The 22,210-nt window shown below is 34.9% G+C and overlaps 1 protein-coding gene across 2 annotated transcripts; it reads left to right on the top strand.

Moving 5' to 3' along the window:
- The first annotated feature begins 4,149 nt into the window (after positions 1-4,149).
- Positions 4,150-21,945, top strand: PSMA3 (proteasome 20S subunit alpha 3). 2 transcript variants are annotated; one of them, XM_079125845.1, is made up of 11 exons: positions 4,150-4,304; positions 6,986-7,068; positions 11,386-11,509; positions 13,406-13,507; positions 13,588-13,661; positions 15,202-15,274; positions 15,994-16,059; positions 18,957-19,003; positions 20,680-20,747; positions 21,337-21,401; positions 21,789-21,945. In XM_079125845.1, the coding sequence occupies exons 1-11, from the start codon at positions 4,284-4,286 to the stop codon at positions 21,831-21,833; spliced, it is 768 nt and encodes a 255-aa protein (XP_078981971.1). In that variant the 5' UTR covers positions 4,150-4,283; the 3' UTR covers positions 21,834-21,945. The 2 variants fall into 2 exon arrangements, with proteins under 2 accessions (XP_078981971.1, XP_078981970.1); XM_079125844.1 differs by having other exon boundaries at positions 13,588-13,673.
- The last annotated feature ends 265 nt before the right edge of the window (positions 21,946-22,210 follow it).

Here is a 22,210-nt window from a genome sequence, read left to right as displayed (position 1 = left end):
TGAAATATTTATATTCTGAGAGGCAGGCAAGACTTTCTAGATAAGGAATTCTGCAAAATTATGTGATTGGGGTTCTTTATTCTCCTGCTCAAAATTGCAAGTTTAAAAAAAGAAAATCGCACGTTAACATGTAGCCCTGGGAATAACAAATACTTAGAATATTACCCCTAAAACACCATACTTAGAATTTTCTGAGGTACTCAATTAAGAAATAAGACGTGTCATAAAATATTTAGATTCTTCAATGTAAAACTAGGACTTAAATAGGGTATTTAAAAATTCTAAGCTTAAAATATTATAATTATGGGGTGGGGATGTAGCTCAGTGGCAGAGTGCTTGCCTAGCACATGTGAGGCACTGGGTTCTAGTCTTAGCACCACATAAAAACAAAATAAAATAAAGGCATTCTGTCCATCTACAACTACAAAATTTTTTTAAAAAATATTATAATTACAATTTTTTTGTAAATGCAAACTGGTTTATTTGTGATTGTTTTATAACTTGGAAGAATGATACTGAGAAATGAAATTTTTTTTACATATTAAAATCATTATCATTTATAACCATTATTTAAATAATAAATATGACAGTATAGTCTCAATTATTAAATATGTTATTTGATAGTGTTTAAATTTTTATATTATGATTTATTAAAATAATATTTATTAAGTACCACATGTAAAGCACCATTAAGTATTCTAACAGACTATAAAACAGATGTTGATAACCTCAAAAAGCTGATCATCCTATAAGAAAGATATGTAAGATACATATAAATTTCAGATGTACTACTTCCAAATGTATTTTGGAGTAACTTGGTTAAAAAAAATCCATCCCATTTAAATCTTGCAATGAATCAGACAAATAATGAACTTGAGACAACAATTTAACGCATTTTTCCAAGACACAAGATAAATCAACAATCCAACCTCCAAGTAGGCAGTTCATCTGACAATGAGTTCAGAAATACCCCCCAAATTCTTAATTATTAAGAATAGAGTGAACTAGGCACTCAAGGCACTCAAATACAGTGTGTCACAAGTAAACAAGCTTGTGACTCTAGTTTACCTTTTACGTGAACCCTCCTATGAGGACAGACTTTTTTTTGTAGGGGGCGGGGTACTTACAGGGATTGAACTCAGGGGCACCCGACCACTGAGCCACATCCCCAGCTCTATTTTGTATTTTATTTAGAGACAGGGTCTCAGTGAGTTGCTTAGCATTTAGCTTTGAACTCGAGATCCTCCTGCCTCAGCCCCTAGAGTCTCTGGGATTGCAGACAGGCGCCTCCGCTCCAGGCAAGGACTTCAGCTTTCTTCAGCACTTTCTTACCTATCTTGGTTGAAATCAGGAGCTCTTATGAAAAAAAATTACAACTGGAATGTTTTAATGAGAGGTTTTAAGTGGTTAGTCTTTGAAAAATATTTAAATTTTTTATTTGTTCAAGAAAAAAACTTAAGCATTAATTATAATGCTTCACTAACAGGAAAGAGCTATTGAAATTCTTTTTTCCCTTACTTTCTACATCCAATTCTTCAGCATGCCCTACACATTTGAAATTTGTCCACACATTTTCACTTCCACTGCTACCTCTAGTCCAACTCACTCTCCGTTACTGATTGCTCATAGGACTGCAAGAGCTTTCCAATTAGTATCCCTGCTTCTGTTTTTCCCCTTATTTATCATTCTTCACACAAGAAAAAAAATCATTTAATAATGTAAATCAAATAATGTAATTTTCCTGCTGGGAATTTTTTCCTGATGATATCAATGTAGAAACCCAATAATTAATGGGAATGGAATGATGGAACTAAAAACTGCCACTTGGCAACCACCATAATAAAAATTTATTCAAATAAGAATAATCAGGTACTATAACTAGTGGACAAAAGTTTGAAGAATAACAAGATATTTACAGAGTTGGAAATTATTTTCCCAAATAATTAATTAATATTAAAGGGAAAATTAATAATTAAGTATTAATTAATAATAAAGGAGAAAACAGAAACTTTATAGTGGAGAAACCTTAAGGAAATTATCAAAGTTAATACTACTACTAACAGAACAAATTGACATCATGTGTCTCTTAAGATAACACTCTGACATGAATACAAGGTCACTTATGCAGTATTACTGCCAGAAAAGCATCACCTGAACATGATCGTATGACTGTTATCCCAGCGTCAACGGAGGCTGAGGCAGGATTGCAAGTTCCAGCCAGTCACTGACATTTAGCAAAACCCTGCCTCAAAACAGAAAAGAAAAAGAAAGAAAGAAAGAATAATTAAAAGGGCTGGGAATGAAGCTTAGTGAAAGAATGCCCCTTGGTTCAATCCGCATTATGGCAACAACAAAAAAAATCAGATAAACCTAAATTAAGGAATATTCTACAAAACAAATGGTTTCGATTTGTCAAAAATGTTAATGCCATGGAAACGAAAGACATACTAGACAACTATTTTCCAGATTAAAGAAGACTGGAAATATGACAACTGAATGCAATGTGAGATTTGTCTTGTGCTGTAAAGTACATAACTGGGAGAAGTGCCAAAATCTGAATAAAAATTGATAGATTAGATAGCAATATTTGTTAATTTTCTTTTTCTTTTTTCTGTACTGAGAATTCAACCCAGGGTGCTTTGCCATTGAGCTATACATTCCCAGTCCTTCTTATTTATTTTTGAGACAGGGTCTCCTTTACCTAGGGCCTTGATAAGGCTGACCTTGAATTTGGGATTTTCCTGTCTCAGCCTCCCAAAGGCACTGGGATTAGTGTTGTATGTACACCACCATGCTCAGCTGATTTTCTGATATTCATAATCATACTATGGTTATGTAAAATTTTATTTTGTCTTGGAGGCAAAAACACACTGAAGTATTTTAGAACTAAAACAATTGCTCTGACCTTTTACCTGCATTATATTAAAATTCATTCATGGGCTGGGGATATAGCTCAGTTGGTAGAGTACTTGCTTCACAAGCACAAGGCCTGGGTTCAATCTCCAGCACCACACACACACACACACACACACACACACACACACACAAAAACACTCACAATAAGAGCTGGTCCTGTATCCCCTTCTTTGATTTCTCTTGTCACTCTCCGCACTTAAATCTCCACGATAGACCCATTCTGACCTGACAGTTCCTAGAAAAAGTCAAAGTTTGTCCAGTGCCTATTCCCTGGGCAATTCTAAGCCTTTCCTTTTCCCAAGATTTTAAATATTACCCACTCAGAAAGTCATTCCCTGAGCAACAGAGAATTTGCACGTCCATTGTCTATTGACTCACTGTTCTCTCCTACCACTTATAGAACTGTTTTGCTTATTTATTTTTGTTGCCTATTTCTTCCCATTGAGAATTCCGTGAGGAATGGGACTATATCTCATTCACCATTTTATTAGTAGTGTTCAGACAAGTACTTTTAACTTATTAATGCTTAATAAATTTCCGGAATAAGGCTTTTCCTTTACTCAAAAGCGTTTATACTCATAGAAAGGGCATGAGTACTTTTGTAAAATGTCAAGTTCTCAGAGGATACCCTTAAAGTGCAACTTCTTTCCGAAGTCCTGAGATAAGAGGGTAAAAGAGCAGGGCGCGGAGGCTCCGGGGTACTGAGACAGGAGGATCGCAGGAGTTCCAAGTGAGTGTCAGCAATTTAGCAAGACCCTAAGTAATTTAGCAAGACCCTAAGTAATTTAGCAAGATCCTGTCACAAAATAAAAAGGGTTGGGGATATGACTCAGTGATTAAGGGTGCCTGGGTTCAATTTCTGGTACAAAAAAAAAGGCGGGTGGGGGGGTGAAATATAAATACTATCAAGATACTGAGTCAGAACCAGGAGACCAAGGACAAAGAGATAACTCTCCCCTCCTGCTTTCTCTGCTCTATTAAAGTACAGGAACATCTTTCCTCTTTGTTTCAGGGCAAAAGAAAGAGAAAATATACAAGATAAATAATTCCTGGAAAAAGAAATAGTGCAGTTTCTTAGAGGACCCAATGACTCAACGTGTCTCAAGGCACTGCAACCGAAGAGAAAACCCCGCCTCTCCCTAAGCCCCTAACCCCGCCCCCGTGGCTCCCACCCATGCGCGCCGCTCGCTACTCTCACCCCTCCTTTTCCCACAATCCTTTAGGCCTCGGAACCAGCAGCAGAGGAAAAGGCTATTGGCTCAAAGTGCAACCAATGGCAGGGCCTGTTACTAGTCTGCGCGGTGCGGAGCTCACAGGGGAAGTGCTTTCGGCCTGGAAGCCCTGCGCATCCCGGGGGTGTTAGCACGATGAGCTCCATCGGCACTGGGGTGAGTGTGTTTTCCCCCAGTGGGTATTGTAGTCTGAGCACTGGCGTTGTAGGGAACTCGGACAGATTGCACGGGGGGTCTCTGACCCGGGCTGCGCTGGGACTCCCTTGGGCAGGGTGGGCCCTTGCGGCCGCCTGGGTGCCGGTAGTCATTTCTCGCTGTGTTCTAGGCCCGCGTCTCAGGTGACTGTGACTCCTTGAAGCTACTCAGCCCAGCTGTAGCGAGCTTGGCAGGGCAGCAGTGAGGTTTGGAATAGCCTTGGATTGCTGAGTCACTTTCTTCAGCCGCTTGGGAAACCGAAAGTGGAAATTCGTGGGGCCTTAAGTAGTTTGTGTTGGATTTAGGCAACAGTTCGCCCCCGGAGAGCTGCCGAGACACTGCGTCTGGGAGTCTGTGGTTTGAGACTTACGCTGTCTATGCACCGCCTTTGCAATTGTTAGGGTGCCGCTGCCTCACGGGCCTTCTGTGTCTTCCGTTCAAGTAGACTCAGTATGAGTCCCTGGAAACCCTGTTGGAACAGAATTACCAAGAAAAAGGGTCTGAAAGGCTAAATCTGATGAATCCTTTTAGTTTTTCCTTTGACTCAGCCTTTCATGTACAAATTATTTAGTAGCACTCTTAGGCTCTAATACTGTAAACATTTAAGTGACTATCGACCTAACTGCTCTGCCTTTATTTTTGTGGCACCTGGGGATTGAACCCAGGACCTCGCGCATGCGAGACAAGCACTATACCACTGAGCTACATCTCCAACCTTTAAAAATTTTTTCTTTTATTTTGAGACAGGGTCTCGGTAAACTGCCCAGGCTGGTCTTGATCTTGTGATCCTTCTGCCTCAGACTTCGGAGTAGCTGGGATTACAAGCGTGTGCCGCCTTCTTTTGACTTTTAATAACTTGAATATTTTGGATTTGGACTTCTGTTCAGCTTCCTGTTTCCTTTGTTAAACATCTTGTGTATGTTCAGTCTTTTGCTTGCTACTTTCATACTTCTGCATATTGAAAGTTTTTTTTTTTTTTTAAATAAGAATTATCTTGACTATTTGCATTAGACACATTGATTAATGGGTTCCTCAGGACATCTGTTCTGCATACAAGATTTTGATACTCAGCATTTAGCCCAAATACTGGTATTCTGAGTTTGAAAACAGGTAGTTTATGTTTGAAATGTTTTAATCTATTGAGTTAGAGATGTTAAAGTTTAGTCATACTTTTTTTGGATAAGTTAATGCTTAGTAATGCATCTTGTAGAAAATTGGCTTTGCAACTACATTAATTTGACAGTGTTTCATTCTACAGACCTTTTCAAAATAATTGGTAATATAACTATTTGATATATTTTAGTATGACAGTGGTAGAGTTAAATGATCTTTGAGACTCAGAAAGTACCAATATTGAAGGTTTATCTCCTGTGTCACTTTTCTGAAGAACACCTGATACTAATATTTGTCTTTTTGCCACTTCTGTCCTCTTGATGTTTGTCATTTTCATACTACCTGTCCAAAATAGAATTGTTTTCTTCTCTTACCATTTTTCATCTCTTGCAGTTTTACCTCAGTGAATGATCCAATTCCAGTTGCTCAAGTGAAAAAGATTATTTTTATTTTAGCCCAGAGCCAATCCATTAGCAAGTTTTTGTTTAACTCTCAAAAGGTGTTTCCTTGCCTCTATTCTCTCGACAAAGCGACCATCATCATCTTTGGAATACCTGATCACTCTTGTTGCCTCTGTACAGTTCATTTTCCACATGAAGCCAGAGTGATATTTTAAACACTTAAATCATATTGCCTTCCTGTTTGAATTTCGCATTACATTTATAATAAAGTATAAACTATGTCCTCTAGCCTGGAAGACCCATCATTATTTGGCTTATCTCTCCCTCACTGGCATAGTGTTTTCATTTCTTCACTGATTGTGATGATCAAGGTGCAAGAACCTTATTTCTCTTCCTTGACTAGGCTGGATTTATTTCTTTGTGTTTTCTCTATATCTTAAGTGGCTACTTCCATGTCATTGAGATTTGACTCAAATATAACTGCCCCAGCAAGACCTTCCCTGATGAAGTAGTCTGGAGTAGTTCCTCCTATTACTTCACTGTTTTATCTCTGTCTTAATTGCCTTTTCTGGATTACTGACTTATGTTCCTGTCTGGTTCAATTTGAAAGTGAAGGACTTCATGAATGAGCAATTATCTTTGTATTTGCATGTAATGACTTATAAATAGTTATTAAATGTTTGATGAATGCTAAATGATTTGACCAAGGTTCTTCAGTGTAGTGGTACAGCTATGAATTTAAATGTTCTGACTGGGTTGTGTATGTAGCTCAGTGATTCAGTTCTTGCCTAGCATGCCTGGGCTCCATCCCTAGCACCTTTGGAAAAAAATAAAAAAGTTATGACTTTAATGCTGTTTTTACTATAATACAATATTAAGTTTTTATAAAATGGGTTTTGTGCGAAAGCAGTTCTGACCTCTTCTAGGACTTGCATCCTTTGCTTTTCAGTAGCAGAATTTTAACCACTGTTGCTGCTTTGACAGGCTTCTCCTTCAAAGCAGAGTCTCTATTGGGATATAACAGATTCCTGATGGTTAAGCAGTTTAACATTTAAAGAAACAAAAAATTGTATGGTTGTTACTGCCAAATATAAGTTGTTGTAAGCTTATTGTTACTTTTTCCCCTAGTATGACCTGTCAGCTTCTACATTCTCTCCTGATGGAAGAGTTTTTCAAGTTGAATATGCTATGAAGGCTGTAGAAAATAGTAGGTAAGAAACTTGTTTCACTTGAAGTAAATGTTTTTTAACCAGGTAGTAAATATTTTTTTAAGTTTTGGTAATTAGGCTGTTATGTTACTGTGGCACAAAAAAGTATATTCCCTAAAATAATCTCAATTTCTTAACCATTTACAAAATTTCCTTGTCCAGATCTTTTCCATAAGCACTTGCTCTGTACTTTCAGTTGATTCCCCTCAGATATCCATGTCTCAAATATAGTGTGAAAAATCACATTCATTATCATCTTCGCCAGCCCATTTTCTTTTTGAAATTCTTGATTTATGTTTGCCAGCCCATTTTCCATTTTGAAATTCTTGATTTATATCATTGTTTTCCTTGGCCTTTAGGTTTGTGACCTGTTGACCTATTTTTAAAAAATTTTTAGTTCTCATGTATCTTGTGTTTTAAAGTCCTATATGCAGTTACTCATGTTTGTCTCAACAAGCTCCTCCCCATTCTTTTTCCATTTCTGCTGCTTCTCTCCAAAAGATTTGCCAAGATCTTTTCCTGTTGGTTAGCTTTATTATGTCTTTTATTGTTTTGAGTAGTTACTTGTTTTTGCATGTGTTGGCACACAGAAAGCCCTCAGTTCATTTTATATGCTATCTTCTGAGTGGTATAATGAACATGAATTTCTAAAGGTTTATGAAATATTCTTAAATTTTCTGAGCAAAAATTAAATCTTAACTCCTGGGATTTATAATAAATGTATGACTTTTGTATTTAAATTATTGGTGCTTACAAGCTATTGTTATCTGATAGTATAATAGAAAAAAGCTAAGAAGTTTGGGCTTAAGTATATTTGTCATTGTTTACAAAGCCAGATAGAATTCAAACTTTTTATTTTTTTTGAACTGGGAATTGAACCCAGAGGTGCTTTACCACTAAGCAACATCCTCAGCCCTTTTTATTTTTTGAGATAGGTTTTCTGAGAGTTGCTTAGGGCCTCACTAAGTTGCTGAGGCTGGCTTTGAACTTGTGATCCTCCTACCTCAACTTTCCAATCTGCTGGGATTACAGGCATGTGCCACAGTGCCTGATTAGAATTCATATTTTAAGAAAAAGCTGGTGGACATGCTACCTGAAAAGCTGATGCAGGATCAGTTGAGCCCTGGGGTTTGAGGCTAACCTGGGCAACAGGTCAGTTGAGACCCTGTGTCAAAAAAAAATTTTTTTTTTGACATTTTCTTCTAGATGACAAAGGAAGTTGGGTTCTTGGAACAAGGAGATGGAGAGACTTAGCAAAGTTACAGAAAAACATCCTTTGTATTCTTGCATTTTTCACTGATATAAAAGAAGTCTTGACCAAGAGAAAAACTAGGGATATATTTTGAAACCATCTATAACCCTGAAAATTGAGGCTGGACTGTGAGGAATTGTGTTTCCTGTAGAATACCTCTAAATATTTATAACAGTTATACTTAAGCAAACATGAGGAAATATTTTTAGAAACTGAAACCCCAAAAGGAATGAGGTGTTCTTTTTTTTTAATTTCTTTTTCTTAAATATGGAGTTCCTGTGTTGGTTCTATTTTTTTGGTGCTGGGGATCAAGCTTTCTCTGAAAACAACAGTACATTAAGCCGCATCCCCCAGACCCTGAATGTTTCCTTTTTTCTCTGTAAAATTGGGATGTAGATGTCTACCTAGTTCACATACCTTCCCATAACAATGAAATATATGTAAAACATTTGAAAAATTTTAAAGTGCTACATCTGCACAATTGCATGTTAACATTAACTAAATGAAAAATACTTTTGTTTCAAAGTACAAAAAAATGAGAGAGAAAAAAGCATTGTTTTATGGGTTTGCAAGTATTAGTCTTAGTTTAATAAGTTTAATTGGGTTCTCATATTTTTTATCTATTATCTTATTGAAGCATATGAAGCAAATCAGGCTTCACACAGATTGGGAAAATGAGGAGTGTCTTAATAGACTTTTCAGATAATTATGGACCTAATTCTTTAATACTACACCAGAACTGATGGTGATGATGAAGTCTAGAAAGTATAAACTCCTCCTTTGTTACACTAAAATGCAATGGAGTGTCATGCATTTTTGAATGCATCTTTATTCATGCATGACTTTGTTACATCATGGTTTGGTCATTTAGAAAATAGAGTTAATGAAGTTACAACAGATTTCCCAAATTAGATATATTTCAGTACGAACTATCAAAATCTTCACATTTGTTAATACCATCACCACCAGTGTCAACTCAAAAGTTTATAAATATTGGGAAGCAGACAAGAATTTTCAGAATGGTGAATATGTTTTCTAAAATTTTAGTTTTTGCTTAAAAACTCATTTTATGGATAAGAAATAGTTACCCTTGAAGTAACAGGTTCATGTTATTCATTTTAGGGAAAATGTCTGCCATATAACTAAAGGTAAATAACCATAGTTTATCTGACATTCATTCTATACAATGAGTAGCCCCTGACTCCATCACATGCTGTGTGAATGACCTCAGATCAGATATTTAATCTCTCATGAGAAAATTCACATGTCAAAAGAACAAATCAAACCAGTGTATTTGTGATTTTTTTGTTTTGAGGTGACCATATTTTTGTCTTTAACAGAAGCACTTTGCCTCTAGTTTCATTAGTAGAATATTAAAAAGATAGGTTCTCGCTGGGTATCACATACCTGTAATCTCAGCTACTTGGGAGGCCGAGGTGTCTCAAAATTAAAAAAAAAAAAAAAAAAAAGGGCTATAGCTGAGTGGTTTTTGCTGGAGTGGTGGGGATGGTGATGGTGAACTCAAGGGTTCAGATTCAGTTAAATTAATTGTTGCTTCATTAGGGACATTCTTAACCAAAGCAGTTTTTTAATTCTGTGATAGCAGAACAGAGAATACAGTTCTAAGTAGTTTACTAGTATTGTTTGTGGTCACTGCCTGTATTCATGTTAAAGTGCCAGCAGTCTTACCACCAATGCCCTGTATTATCAGTGCAAATGTCCACACAGTAGACAGGCATAAATGAGGTCTCTGTATTGTTACATGACAACAATTTTGGCTTCATGGACATTATCTCTGAAAGTTTCTTAAAGATTCTCAGAAAGTTCCCAAAGTACACGTCAAGAACATTTAGAATAAAAGTTGCTTTAAACAGTGAGGAAAAAGAGTTGAGATAAGAAAGAAAGGCTTCCTGAGGCTTAAATTCAAGTATATTGCAAATGTTTGTGGAAATTTATTTAAATATGCAGTTATTTAAGTGTACCTTTGCTCCTAGAATAACTTGATAGAGGCAGAAGTGAATGTGAGGGATGACAGTGAGGTTAGTTTCAGTGTAGATGTTGGAGGCATGGCAGTCAGGTTAATAAGATTCATAACAGGAAATTAAGCCCAGTGGACTTTGCCAGATTCTCTGGATTTTTATCCAGGAAGCTGGAAAAGGACTTTCAAACTGAAAAGGGGTCATTGAAGGCATCATAAAATGGGGGGAAAGAGCTGAATTCTTACATAATTTTGTGTTCTTTTTTCTAAGAAACACCATGGTTTCATCATGACGTGTGTATTTTACTGGAGATGGAAGTTGTTGAGGCTGGCCTGGAACTAGTGATCCTCCTGTCACAGTTTCCCAAGTTTGATCAGATTTTGATAGACCTGTAACTGACAGGTTTCCCCACTTTTTAGGTTATGGGCCACTTTTTATGATTATGGTAATAACAAAATAAAACAGGGCTAGGTATTAGGTTGCTCATGGTACTTAAAGTGGATTGAAGAAGTGGAAAAGATGTTGTAATCTAGGCCTGAAATTATAAGGATTTTAGTGCTAGTAAAGTAAGAAAGGAATGTTAATTGCAGAAAAATTGGAAAAAACAGATGAGCAAAAGGAAGAAAAATAATAATCATGGGCTGGGGATAGGCTGGCTATAGTGGTGGAGCACTTGCCCAGTGTGTGATAGGTTCTTGGTTTGATCCCTTGCACTGAAAAACAAAACCAAAAAAAAACAAAAACAAAGAACATAATCTTTTCACCTGGATTAGTCACTTTATTTTTTCTGTGTATATTCTACATAGAAAAGTCATGTTTATAACATGACTATCAGATGCTAGAGATTGTGCCATATTATACATATATTATTAGCATTTTTTAAATTACATATTAAAATTTTTGTCAACTGATATTCTAGATTTTGGGGGGCATTCACATGAAATTCACATGAAAATTTATCACAATTTAGGTTGTTTTCCCTTTCTAGTTTTTAAATGTTTTACCTAGTTTTGTGATTTCTTAAAAATCTAAGTTTATTAAGTTTATTCTGTTTTTAGTTTAAAAAAATTGACTTTCTTCTTGTTTCAGTACAGCTATTGGGATCAGATGTAAAGATGGTGTTGTCTTTGGAGTAGAAAAATTAGTGCTGTCTAAACTTTACGAAGAGGGTTCCAATAAACGACTTTTTAATGTTGATCGGCATGTTGGAATGGTAAGGTCACCTTTTAAACTGTTCCTCTTTGTTTTGTCCAGTTTCTTTTGAAGTAACTGATTGAAATCTAATAAAATGTGATTTTAGGAACCCATTTATTTAACATTGAGTTAGAAGTAGATCAGTGAGCAGCCACAAAATAATAATTGAGTTACTGGGTTTGAATTGTTGACTGTCTAAAAGGTAGCATTCTTATAACCTTGGTAACAAATGTGTCTTAAGGAGGAAAGGATGGGGGCAACTAAGTGTAGAAATAAATCTTGACTGCACTGGTCACCAGTGGAGATGATACATGCTGAGAGGCAAAGAATCTTTAGCTTTTTGTATCCCTTATGGAGATCACTGTCACACTGAAGTTGGTGTCAGAGAAGACAGGAAGGTGGAGCACCAGGAAAGGATATTTTAAAAAAAGAAGTGAACACATCCTTTTTAATGGTTTCATGGGCATCACTGTAAGTTATTACCTGCAGGTATCCAGACTGCTCTGCACAAGTGCAAACTAAGCCATAAATATACTTAAATATATACTTAAGTCGTCCTAGTTAGATGTCAGACTTTTTCCAGTAAGAACTACCACCCTCTCAACAAAAAGAAATGTTTCTAACTCAGCTGCCTATCAGAAAAGGCAAGAAAGAAGAGAGAATATGTACGTGCCACATACATAAATTACCTTAGTCCTGACAATCAAGTGAAGGTATATAGATGAGAAAACAAATGCATGGCTTGTAGAGAAAAACTGGGATTCAAATTTGGATCTGTTACTCCAGAGCCTATTCTTCAGTGACACACTATGAGACTCACGTCTTTTGCTTATAGCTTTGGTATTCCTAAATTGAGATGAAGGGTTTCATGCACACACACGCACAAAAAGGTTTGACAAAATAAAATCAGCAAACCTTACAAGGCTAATTTTTTGCTTCTTCAAATATGATTTTTTCTGAATGCAGTTTCTTCTCATGTAATAATTGCTCAGTATGTTAGGAATTGCTATAACTAGGACACAGTAGAAGAGAAGGATGTGAAAGATCTTGATGCCACTTTTCAATTCTGTAAATCTAAGCTAGTAGTTTCCAAACTTTGTTTAATAGCACCTTAAATGTCCCAATGATTCCCCCCCCCCATGGCTTCACTAGCTAAAAAGTAATATTTAAGTGTAAATAACTTAGTGTATGTCCTAAAAACAGTAGCTGTTAGGGGGAAAAAATGCAAAGAAAATATTTTTAAGAAAATGTGAACAATTTTTATTTCACTTTGAAAAAAAAAAATACATTTCACTTGGTGTGGTGTCAAATGCCTGTAATCCCAGCAACTTGGGAGGCCAAGGGAAGAAGATTGCAAGTTTAAGACTAGCCTTAGCGATTCAGGGAGGTTATAAGTAACTTAGCCATACTCTGTCACAAAAACAAAAATTAAAAAGGTAATTCAGTCTTAAAGCACCACTGGGTTCATTCTGTAGTACCAAATAAACAAAAAATAAAAACCAAAACAAACTACATTTATTAATTTGTACACTGTACAACTTTGGAATCATATTGGATGTTGCCACCCTCACAGCATGTGCCTCCGTGATTTTTTTTTTTTTTTTTTTTTTTTTTTTTTTTTTGGCAGTGCTGGGGATTGAACCCAGGGCCTTGAGCATGTGAGGCAAACACTCTACCAACTGAGCTATATCCTCAGCCGCCTCCTTGATTTTTCATAGTACTTTTTATCACAGCAACTTGAAGTTATACTTAGTAAATTTCCAAAGGATAATTCCATACCCAAGCATCAAAATGCCCCATAATTTCAAATGGTGATACTTGTTAAAGCACTATTACATAAACCTATAAATCACTGTGTACTCTTTGGTTTGTGATAGGAATGTGTTTATTAAATTGGTACTGTGTTTCTCCTCAGGCTGTAGCAGGTTTGTTGGCAGATGCTCGTTCTTTAGCCGACATAGCAAGAGAAGAAGCTTCCAACTTTAGATCCAACTTCGGCTACAACATTCCTCTAAAAGTAAGTTGTTAACATATTGAGAAACCTTTTGAACAGCAAAAGAAATATATTAATAAAGTTTTCTCTTTTCCTCCTCATAGCATCTTGCAGACAGAGTGGCCATGTACGTACATGCTTATACACTCTACAGTGCTGTTAGGCCTTTTGGCTGCAGGTATGAAATTTGGTGAGATTCTCAAAAGTCTGATTTATACTAAGATAACAGTTTTCCCCAGCAGGTTAGCCTCAAACTATAAATTGTTACCAAGAAGTATTAGGGCTGATATTAAAAGTATACATAAAAACTATTTGAATAATGAAAGGGAGCATAGAGGTTTGAGGTAATAATAATAAACTTATGACTGATTATAATGCTCTGGTGCTGAGACTTTTATATTCTCAGAAAATTATGCACTGATTTTAAATATATTCCATGTTTACATTAGATAGCTAATTACACTTTGGTTTTCTCATTAATGTCCATCATATATACTCATATACACTCAGGGAAAATGCTTTTAAATGGAGTTTTAACAGTCTTTAAGGAATCCATACAAAATCATATTTCATAATTTTCAGGCACAGTGTCTGTATCTGTTAAGGTAAAATGCTGGTATGTTCACTTTTGAGGAAAGTGGGGATTCTTTTGCCACAAGATCTATAATAATTGTAAATATTGAGATATGATTGTTATCTAGTAAACTCATAGTAAACTGTCCTAACTATATTTTCCTGCAATGAGGAGAAACTATTAGTTGAAAGCATTTTTGTTAAGTTAGTTATGCTTCATCAAAATAGAACATTTGAGATCTTAGTGCTTAGCTATAATCCTACCATTCTGGAGAGGTGGCAAGGGAAAGACTTAAGAGAAATAGGGGAGTTGGGGGAAGAGTATTTCTTGCAAAGGAACTGGTATGAAAGTACAAACTACATGATCATTTCAGAGAAGAGTCAAGTGTACTTTGTGTGCAGAGTATAAGGTTTTAGAGATGATACAGATGTTGGAAGGGCCAAATCATACAGAAGTTATGCTCCATGGCAAGGAGTTCCAATGAAGGAAATGTTGAAGGGTTTTGAAACAATGACAACTGGATATATATTCTGAAAAATAAGTCATATTAGTGTAGAGGATGGAAGTAAATGATGGAAAGGGTGAGAACTGGATAGTTGGCTATTAAAATATTTACTGCATATAATGTAAGAGGTAAGAGGTAACCTCCTCTTTAAAGCAAAGAAAATCAGTAATTCATATGATCATTTAATAGCCTAATTTTAATTTGTTGAGCATAAAAAATGGAGCCATTTCTGACTAGTGCAGAAAAATGACTCGAGAAATACTGGGAAATGAAATGAAGGGTGGGAACAGTTGCTTTGAAAAAGTTGGAACTTTCAGTCTGGAATTTTACCCCCATGGCTTTTGAGTGTTGATGCCTTCTCAGACCTTCTCATTAGTTCTGTTTTTCACTTACCATTACTATTTTACACTGTCTTCCCAAGGTAGTTTCATCAGAAAGTTTAATTCAAGTTTAAAAAGTCACATGCATCTTGAATCTCCAGTATATACTAGGTTTTACTAATTGAAACCACCATACCAAAGAAGTTACTATGAATTTTATGTTAGTAATTTATCATAGGAACTATGATTGCATTTTCATCACTGCCAAGTTTTTTAAAATTAATTTTTGGCATTAATTTTTTGATTTTTTTAAATGCAGTTTCATGTTAGGATCTTACAGTGTGAATGATGGTGCACAACTCTACATGATTGACCCATCAGGTGTTTCATATGTGAGTAATTTTGCATCATTTAAAATTCTATTGTAGTTTAACAGTATTTCCTTAATTTAATATTTGAACCATATAAAATTTCTTTAAAACTCATTCAAGGAATGTTTTCTTATTTATCTATAGGAAAAATCTATAGCTTTCCATATGCTAGAGAAAATACACAGTGAATATTTAAAATGTGATTCTTTCATTACTGTAAATATTAGCAGTGTCTTAAAACTGAATACAGGGGCTAGGCTGTGGCTCAGTGGCAGTGTGCTTGCCTAGCATGTGTAAAGCATGGGGTTCCACCTCAGCACCACAAAAAATAAATAAATAAAATAAAGGTGTTGTGTCCATCTACAACTAAAAATATTTTTTAAAGATCCTGAATACAGAACTGGAGGTCAGTGGAAGAACATGTGCCTAGCACATACAAAGCTTGGTTTTGATCCTCAGCATAACAAAAAAAAGTGGGTAGGGAAGGATTTGATGTTTGAATTTTTTTTGTGGTGGGGGGGTTAACTGGGGATTGAATCCAAGGACACTTGACCACTGAGTCACAACCCCAGCCCTTGAATTTTTGAGTACCATAATATTCATAATATTTACATATCTTTGTCCACACTTGCTTTTAAGTTACTTAACATCCTTTCATTAATTTCTAAATACAAACAATAGTTATTATTAGTGATATGGAATAGTATACTAATGATTGTTTTTGCTTTTTTTAAAAATAGGGTTATTGGGGCTGTGCCATTGGCAAAGCCAGGCAAGCTGCAAAGACAGAAATAGAAAAACTTCAGGTAACACATATTAAATGTTTTAATTCTGCTATAAGTGAAATTTATCATTCCAAACTATATCTCTCAATACAAGGATATAGTACAGCTTGATATTTAGAGCAGAGCCTTATGGAGTTGCTATGCAGTTGAATAGGAAAGCTGATAACGTATTATTTGAATTGCATCATGGATCCATTTGTTATCTGATGACTGCTATTATAAACACAAAATAATTTTTAATGGTACAGAATCCTTACGAAGTTCATATTCATGGATCCCTAGAGCTTGAAAACACTAGTGATGTAAAATTTATGAGTTAACGTCGCAGTTAACTGCATTAAAAAATTATATATAGTATTTCTTCCTATTATCATTTCTTTCCTTGGGACATAGCTTTTATGTCTTACAAGTATTCTATTGAAGTGTCTGGTTGTACCCCACTGCTTCTTAACTTTGTTCCTAGCTAGACAAGGCATGAAGCCTGTCCTGTTAAAACTACCTACTTTTTGTTTTCTCATGAGCCAGAAGTTCAGCTGTTAATATGAAAAGTTTATTTAAAAACATAATTTTTATTTTAGCTGCAAATCAGTTAACTTAATGTTGAAATAAGAGTCATAAAACCTTTACTGCTTGTCAGATCCTTGCCTAAAAGACAAGTATATGACTTATAAGAGTTTTGGTTTTATAGAGATGAAATTTCATGTATACTTAGTATGTATGAATGCTAAACTACAACCTGACTTACTCATTCAACTTATTTAAGGCACAGTTCTAGAAAGCACTTATTAGTGTTCTGCATTTGTTTAATATCAAATTCCAGAAATCTAATTCATGTTTGGTATTTTAGTAAAGTTGAGAAAAGGACCTTAGAGAGATTACTTAGCCTAAGGCCAACCCCAGGCTAAACATATGACTTAGGGTTACACACAATAAGCTGGTTTAAGAGTAAACCAGTTTCTTTTATGTCACATATATTCTGATGCAGCGTTAGGTTTCTAGCTTCTATACTACTGGTTTTTTTTTTTTGGTATAATCTCTCCAGATTGTTGTATGACAGTATAGAAAATTATAGTATGGCTGAGTCTGGTAGTGCACACCTATAATCCCAGTGACTCAGGAGGCTGAGGCAGGAGGATTTGGAGTTCAAAGTCAGCCTCAGCAACTTAGAGAGGCCCTAAGCAACTTAGTGAGATCCTGTCTCAAGTTTAAAAAAAAAAAAAAAAACAAGGGCTGGGGCTCAGGGCTTGAGCCCCCCCTGGGCCCAGCAAACTCCCAAGAAAAGGGAGTATAAAATAACTGTCAACTATTGCTTTTGCCTGGTTAAACCAAAGTAACAAATGGGAAAAGAACAAATCCCAGATAAAAAGTTTAGAAAAATCATCTCATTTGAGGAACACTTATTCTACTAAATCAGGGTTATAAAACTGGCCCACTGCCTGCTTTTGTAAGTAAATTTTATTGGAATACAGGAACAGTCTATGGCTACTTTAATAAAGTCTAAAATATTTACTGTTTGGTCCTTTGTTGAAATAAGTTGTCACCTCTTGCTGTATATCATTGCTCTAGCCTGTTTTACTTCTGATCTATTTACCAAAAAAATATTTTGTGAACACACATAAAAACACTTGGGCTATTTAAAATGTGTTTTTCCATGCCTAAGTTTGCCTGTGTAGGATGCAATTAATTCATCAACTGTAGAACTTTACTAGTAAGGGTAAAATTTGACAATTGGTTTTCTTTCACCCCAATTTAACATGAAAAAATATAAACGTTTGAAAGTTTGTCTATTTAGACAAAGCCATTATTTTCCCATGTTTTATCCCATACATTTTCCCATTAAAATATTCTAAACAAAGTTGTAGCCATATTACATTCCTAAGATGCTTAATTAAGCATTCATCTACATCATTATATATTGAGATATCATCTGATGTCTGTAAGTGAACTGCCTCAATAATCTCAATGTCTTGTAAATGGTTTCAAATCCATACTGTAAAAATTCATGATGAATTTATTCCTTAGATCTCTTAATTTAGTCTCCAGTTCATACATATTTTAAATAGTCCATCTCAGTTGCCTTTGTATCCCTGATAGGATTTGTCTATTTCCTAAGATTAGTATTCTGAAACTTATTATTGATTTTTGCTTCCTCATGTGGTTACAGACACAGCTTGAGCACCCAGATTTCTAAATTAAAATTTTTTTAAAAAATTAATGAACCTTGATTTAATGACACAGGAGTTGAATCACATCTCAAGTCTGGACTACTATAAAAGTATTCTATATCTGCCACCATTTTTCATCCTTCTGACATAGCCAAAATATGAATGCTAATATGCTCAAACACTGTGATAAAATTTTTGTTTAGGTTGTATCCAAACATATACGTTTTGCTCCGCTGGGCACTACTCTGATTTCCAGATATTAACTGAAAGAACATGTATGAATAAGCTTTTGGCTTCACTCTTTTGCTTTGTACTCTACACTTGTCTTTGAAATCAAATCAAATCAAATTTGTGCTCTAAGAACCTGCTTAAATCCTGATGGTTTCTGAAAGCTTTCCCTGCTATCCCTCAGAACAATTTTTGTTGTTCATCTTTCTATGTTTCATAGGCACCTACTATTTAGTAAGATTTCTTGGCATTTTATTAACTAAACTGGTTAAGAAGAAAATAAGATTTTTCCCCCTTCCATTTTTTTTTTAAACTTTAGGGTCTGCTTATGAACTCATTCATAGAAGGCTCACTCTAAATTTAAAATTTAACACAAAATTAGTGGTACCAGGGGTTATCAAGCATATCTGTTTGGCATGTTAATTGGAATCAAACTTATGGTCTGGTCTTTTCTGGATTTTAGGTTATCTTCTTTGGTTTTAGACCCAAGAATCTATCTCATGAGTACAAATTGTTTTTTCGTAGATGAAAGAGATGACCTGCCGTGATGTTGTTAAAGAAGTTGCAAAAATGTAAGTTGGAATAACTCATGATTTTTCTGTACGTTTAAAGAGGCTGTTTCATTTGAAAATAATCTAGTTAATAATTTTTAGAATTATAAAATCTTAATCTCCACTAAGAAGAAAATCTTTTTTTTTTTTCCTGTATTGGGGACTGCACTTAGTGCCTTGTGCATGCTAAACATGAGCTATACCCTCAGCATGAATATCATTTTTCAGTAAGTTACACTTTTTAATAGTAATGAATGGGATGGGAAAGTCCAACTTTTGGTGACAAACTGTTAGGCACAGGAGTTAGGGTAGGAAGATGTAAAAGATCTTTTGATATCAAATAATAAAGCTTCATTTGTTAGTGCCCAAATTCTCAAATCTCAAAGTTCCATTAATAATAATCTTAAAAGATAGTTTTGAACTTTTTTTTTGGTTGGTGTCCTGCAACTTGAATCCATACATGCTATGTTACTGAGCTATACACCCCCACCCAGCTTTTGCAAACTTTATAGCTAATTACCCTAAAGTTGGATCATTTGTAATCTGCTGTTTGAGAAAGATGTATTCCATTTTTAAAATTCCAATAAAATATTGGCTTTGTGGGTAGCTATTCAAATTTAAAACTTGTAGTATTTGAGATTTCACAGCACCTCCATTCCACATTACAACACAAACAAGGTGTAGTGAGTAACCTCTTAGTTTAATAGTGTCTCAGGTTTTACATCAAATAATATGTGCAAGGAAAAAATCCCAGAGGTCTCAATTATAGAATCAAAAAAATGTAATTTAAACAGTAATCTCTTCCAAACTTTTTTGTCCTCATTGTCCACCATTCCTGCTAATGTCAGCACACCTCCTTTTCTCCCTTCATTCAGTTTCAGCTGTGAAGCAAGCAGAATCCATTCTCTGCATATTCTCATTGAATTTTACATTTTAGCATGATATATTGAGTAGTGTCTTTCACAGAACCAGTCATTTGAAGTTATTCTGGAAATCAGCCCTTACCACTATTATGTTTAGGTACACTGGTAGATATCTAGTGGTTCCCTGTGGGAAAGCTACCCCTTAATCATATAAGATGCTTTCATACTACAGCAGGGCTTTAGAAACCCTCTTATAGTGTGTAAGACAGTAGAAAGCAAAACTTTACTTTGATAGTTAACTTTTGATACTTTTTCTGTTATTTTGTTATACTACAGTGCCTCCTTGTTTGAGTTTGTAACATGCTGCAGTGAGAGCCACTTAGTGGAATACAAACTGTTATTAAAATGAATGGACAAGGTGCTGAAAAATAGTAAGAAGTCAGTTGATTTTTACTTATTTTGAGACATTTATATTGAATCAAAATACAACTACCAGTATGAATGTCATTTTAAACTAAGATTCACTCACAAGTTCAATAACTCACTAATATGTAAAAACAAAATGAAAGCTCAGAAAAGGTGAAAGAAATACATGGTCACAATTCAAAATGTGATGAAATGTAGTAGGACAAATGACCATCATAGTTTTGAGTCGATCATCTCCTATTGTTCTGAAAAACTTGGCAAGGAAAGCATCATCTGATAAGTCTTTTTATAGAAATTATGTATAATTTTGTAAATAGAGATGGGCATTCTACTTTGTATTGACTAGTATTTGAACTTCGTTGTTTGGAGGTAACCAAGTGATCGCTAATTTCTCCTTTTCTGTTTTAGAATTTACATAGTACATGATGAAGTTAAAGATAAAGCTTTTGAACTAGAGCTCAGCTGGGTTGGTGAATGTAAGTACATTTACTTGTTCTAGGACACACACTGCACTTAATTAACCACAGGGTTCCCTTTTTAATATAAAGGAAGCCAAAACAAAATTTACAGGTGGTCAAGTGGAGGGAAAATTCTGCTTATTAACTACTAAAGTTGTGAATAGTTCGTTGGTTTGAAACATCTGTTTTATATATTACGGAGAAATAACCTATTTTTTTCTACCTAGCATGGTAATGGGCTTAAAGGCTAGGCTGTTTTCAAAATCTAATCATGCTGTAAGGACTTATAAATCATGATTTACTCTTCATTTTCAAAACAGCTTGGCTTGGGCACATTTAGTCTGACATGGAGGAAACACAAAAATTAGTTCAGAGTATCTGTTATTGGACTGGGGATATATAGCTCAGTTGGTAGAGTGCTTGCCTCATAAGCACAAGGCCCTGGGTTTAATCCCCAGCACTGCAAAAAAAAAAAAAAAAAAAGTTATTACTCATAGTACAATAGATGAACAATCATACTATCTATGGATTTGGGTAAATTGGTATTGGTAAGTCACAATATGTTCATTTTTAATTCAATGAAATACATGGATTTTTAAATTTACAGTGACTAAAGGAAGACATGAAATTGTTCCAAAAGATATAAGGGAAGAAGCAGAGAAATATGCCAAGGTAAGCTTCAGCATTAAAAACTCTTCTAACTAAAATCATGTAGTGATAATAAAAGAACTTGCCTGATTTCTATAAAACACTGAAGAGTAGAACCAAGTATAGACATTTTCTAGGTTATCTCCAGTGGAGGTAAAGTTGCATCCTGGTTACAAAAATTTTTTTTTTGGTGAAAAGTACACAGGTTTTTCAGGACATATAATGCTTTCATTTGTATATATTTTATCAACGATATAGGCATTGTCTAGAATTATCCTTTACTTGGGTATCTTATTCTAAGGAGGTATTCATTTTTTAGTCATAAACTTTTTAGATAAATTTTTAATAATGAGTGCTAGTAGGTGGGAACATAATGATATTAATCAACTATAAACATTTTTATCTTAACAGGAATCTTTGAAGGAAGAAGATGAATCAGATGATGATAACATGTAACATTTACTTCAGCATCTATTCTGTTATAAATTTCTGTAACAGTCCCATGTAACTTTAGCCCCATGGATTACGCACAGTCACTGACCAATTTTCATTAAATTTTTGTCTTGTAGCCACTGAAATTTGGTTAATTTCTGCTTGACATAGTTGGAAGGGTAATCAATGACATTTACTTATTGTTAAAATACTGTAAAATGAGGCTTTGGAATAAGATGAATTCAGATCAAATCCTCATCCCATCACATTCAGTGTTTAAAGATCATATTCTATTTGGTTCTTATATGTTGGTCATCAACCATAGTTGACTTTTAGGTGTGATGCAGAAGAAAGATGTTTTCAATATTTTTAGAAAGACAGATTATCTGAGAAGTCAAAAA

The sequence above is a fragment of the Sciurus vulgaris genome, assembly GCF_902686455.1.
Source record: "Sciurus vulgaris genome assembly, chromosome: 2".
In the NCBI taxonomy this organism is placed as follows: Eukaryota; Metazoa; Chordata; class Mammalia; order Rodentia; family Sciuridae; genus Sciurus; species Sciurus vulgaris.
This window is presented reverse-complemented; position numbering and strand designations above follow the sequence as displayed.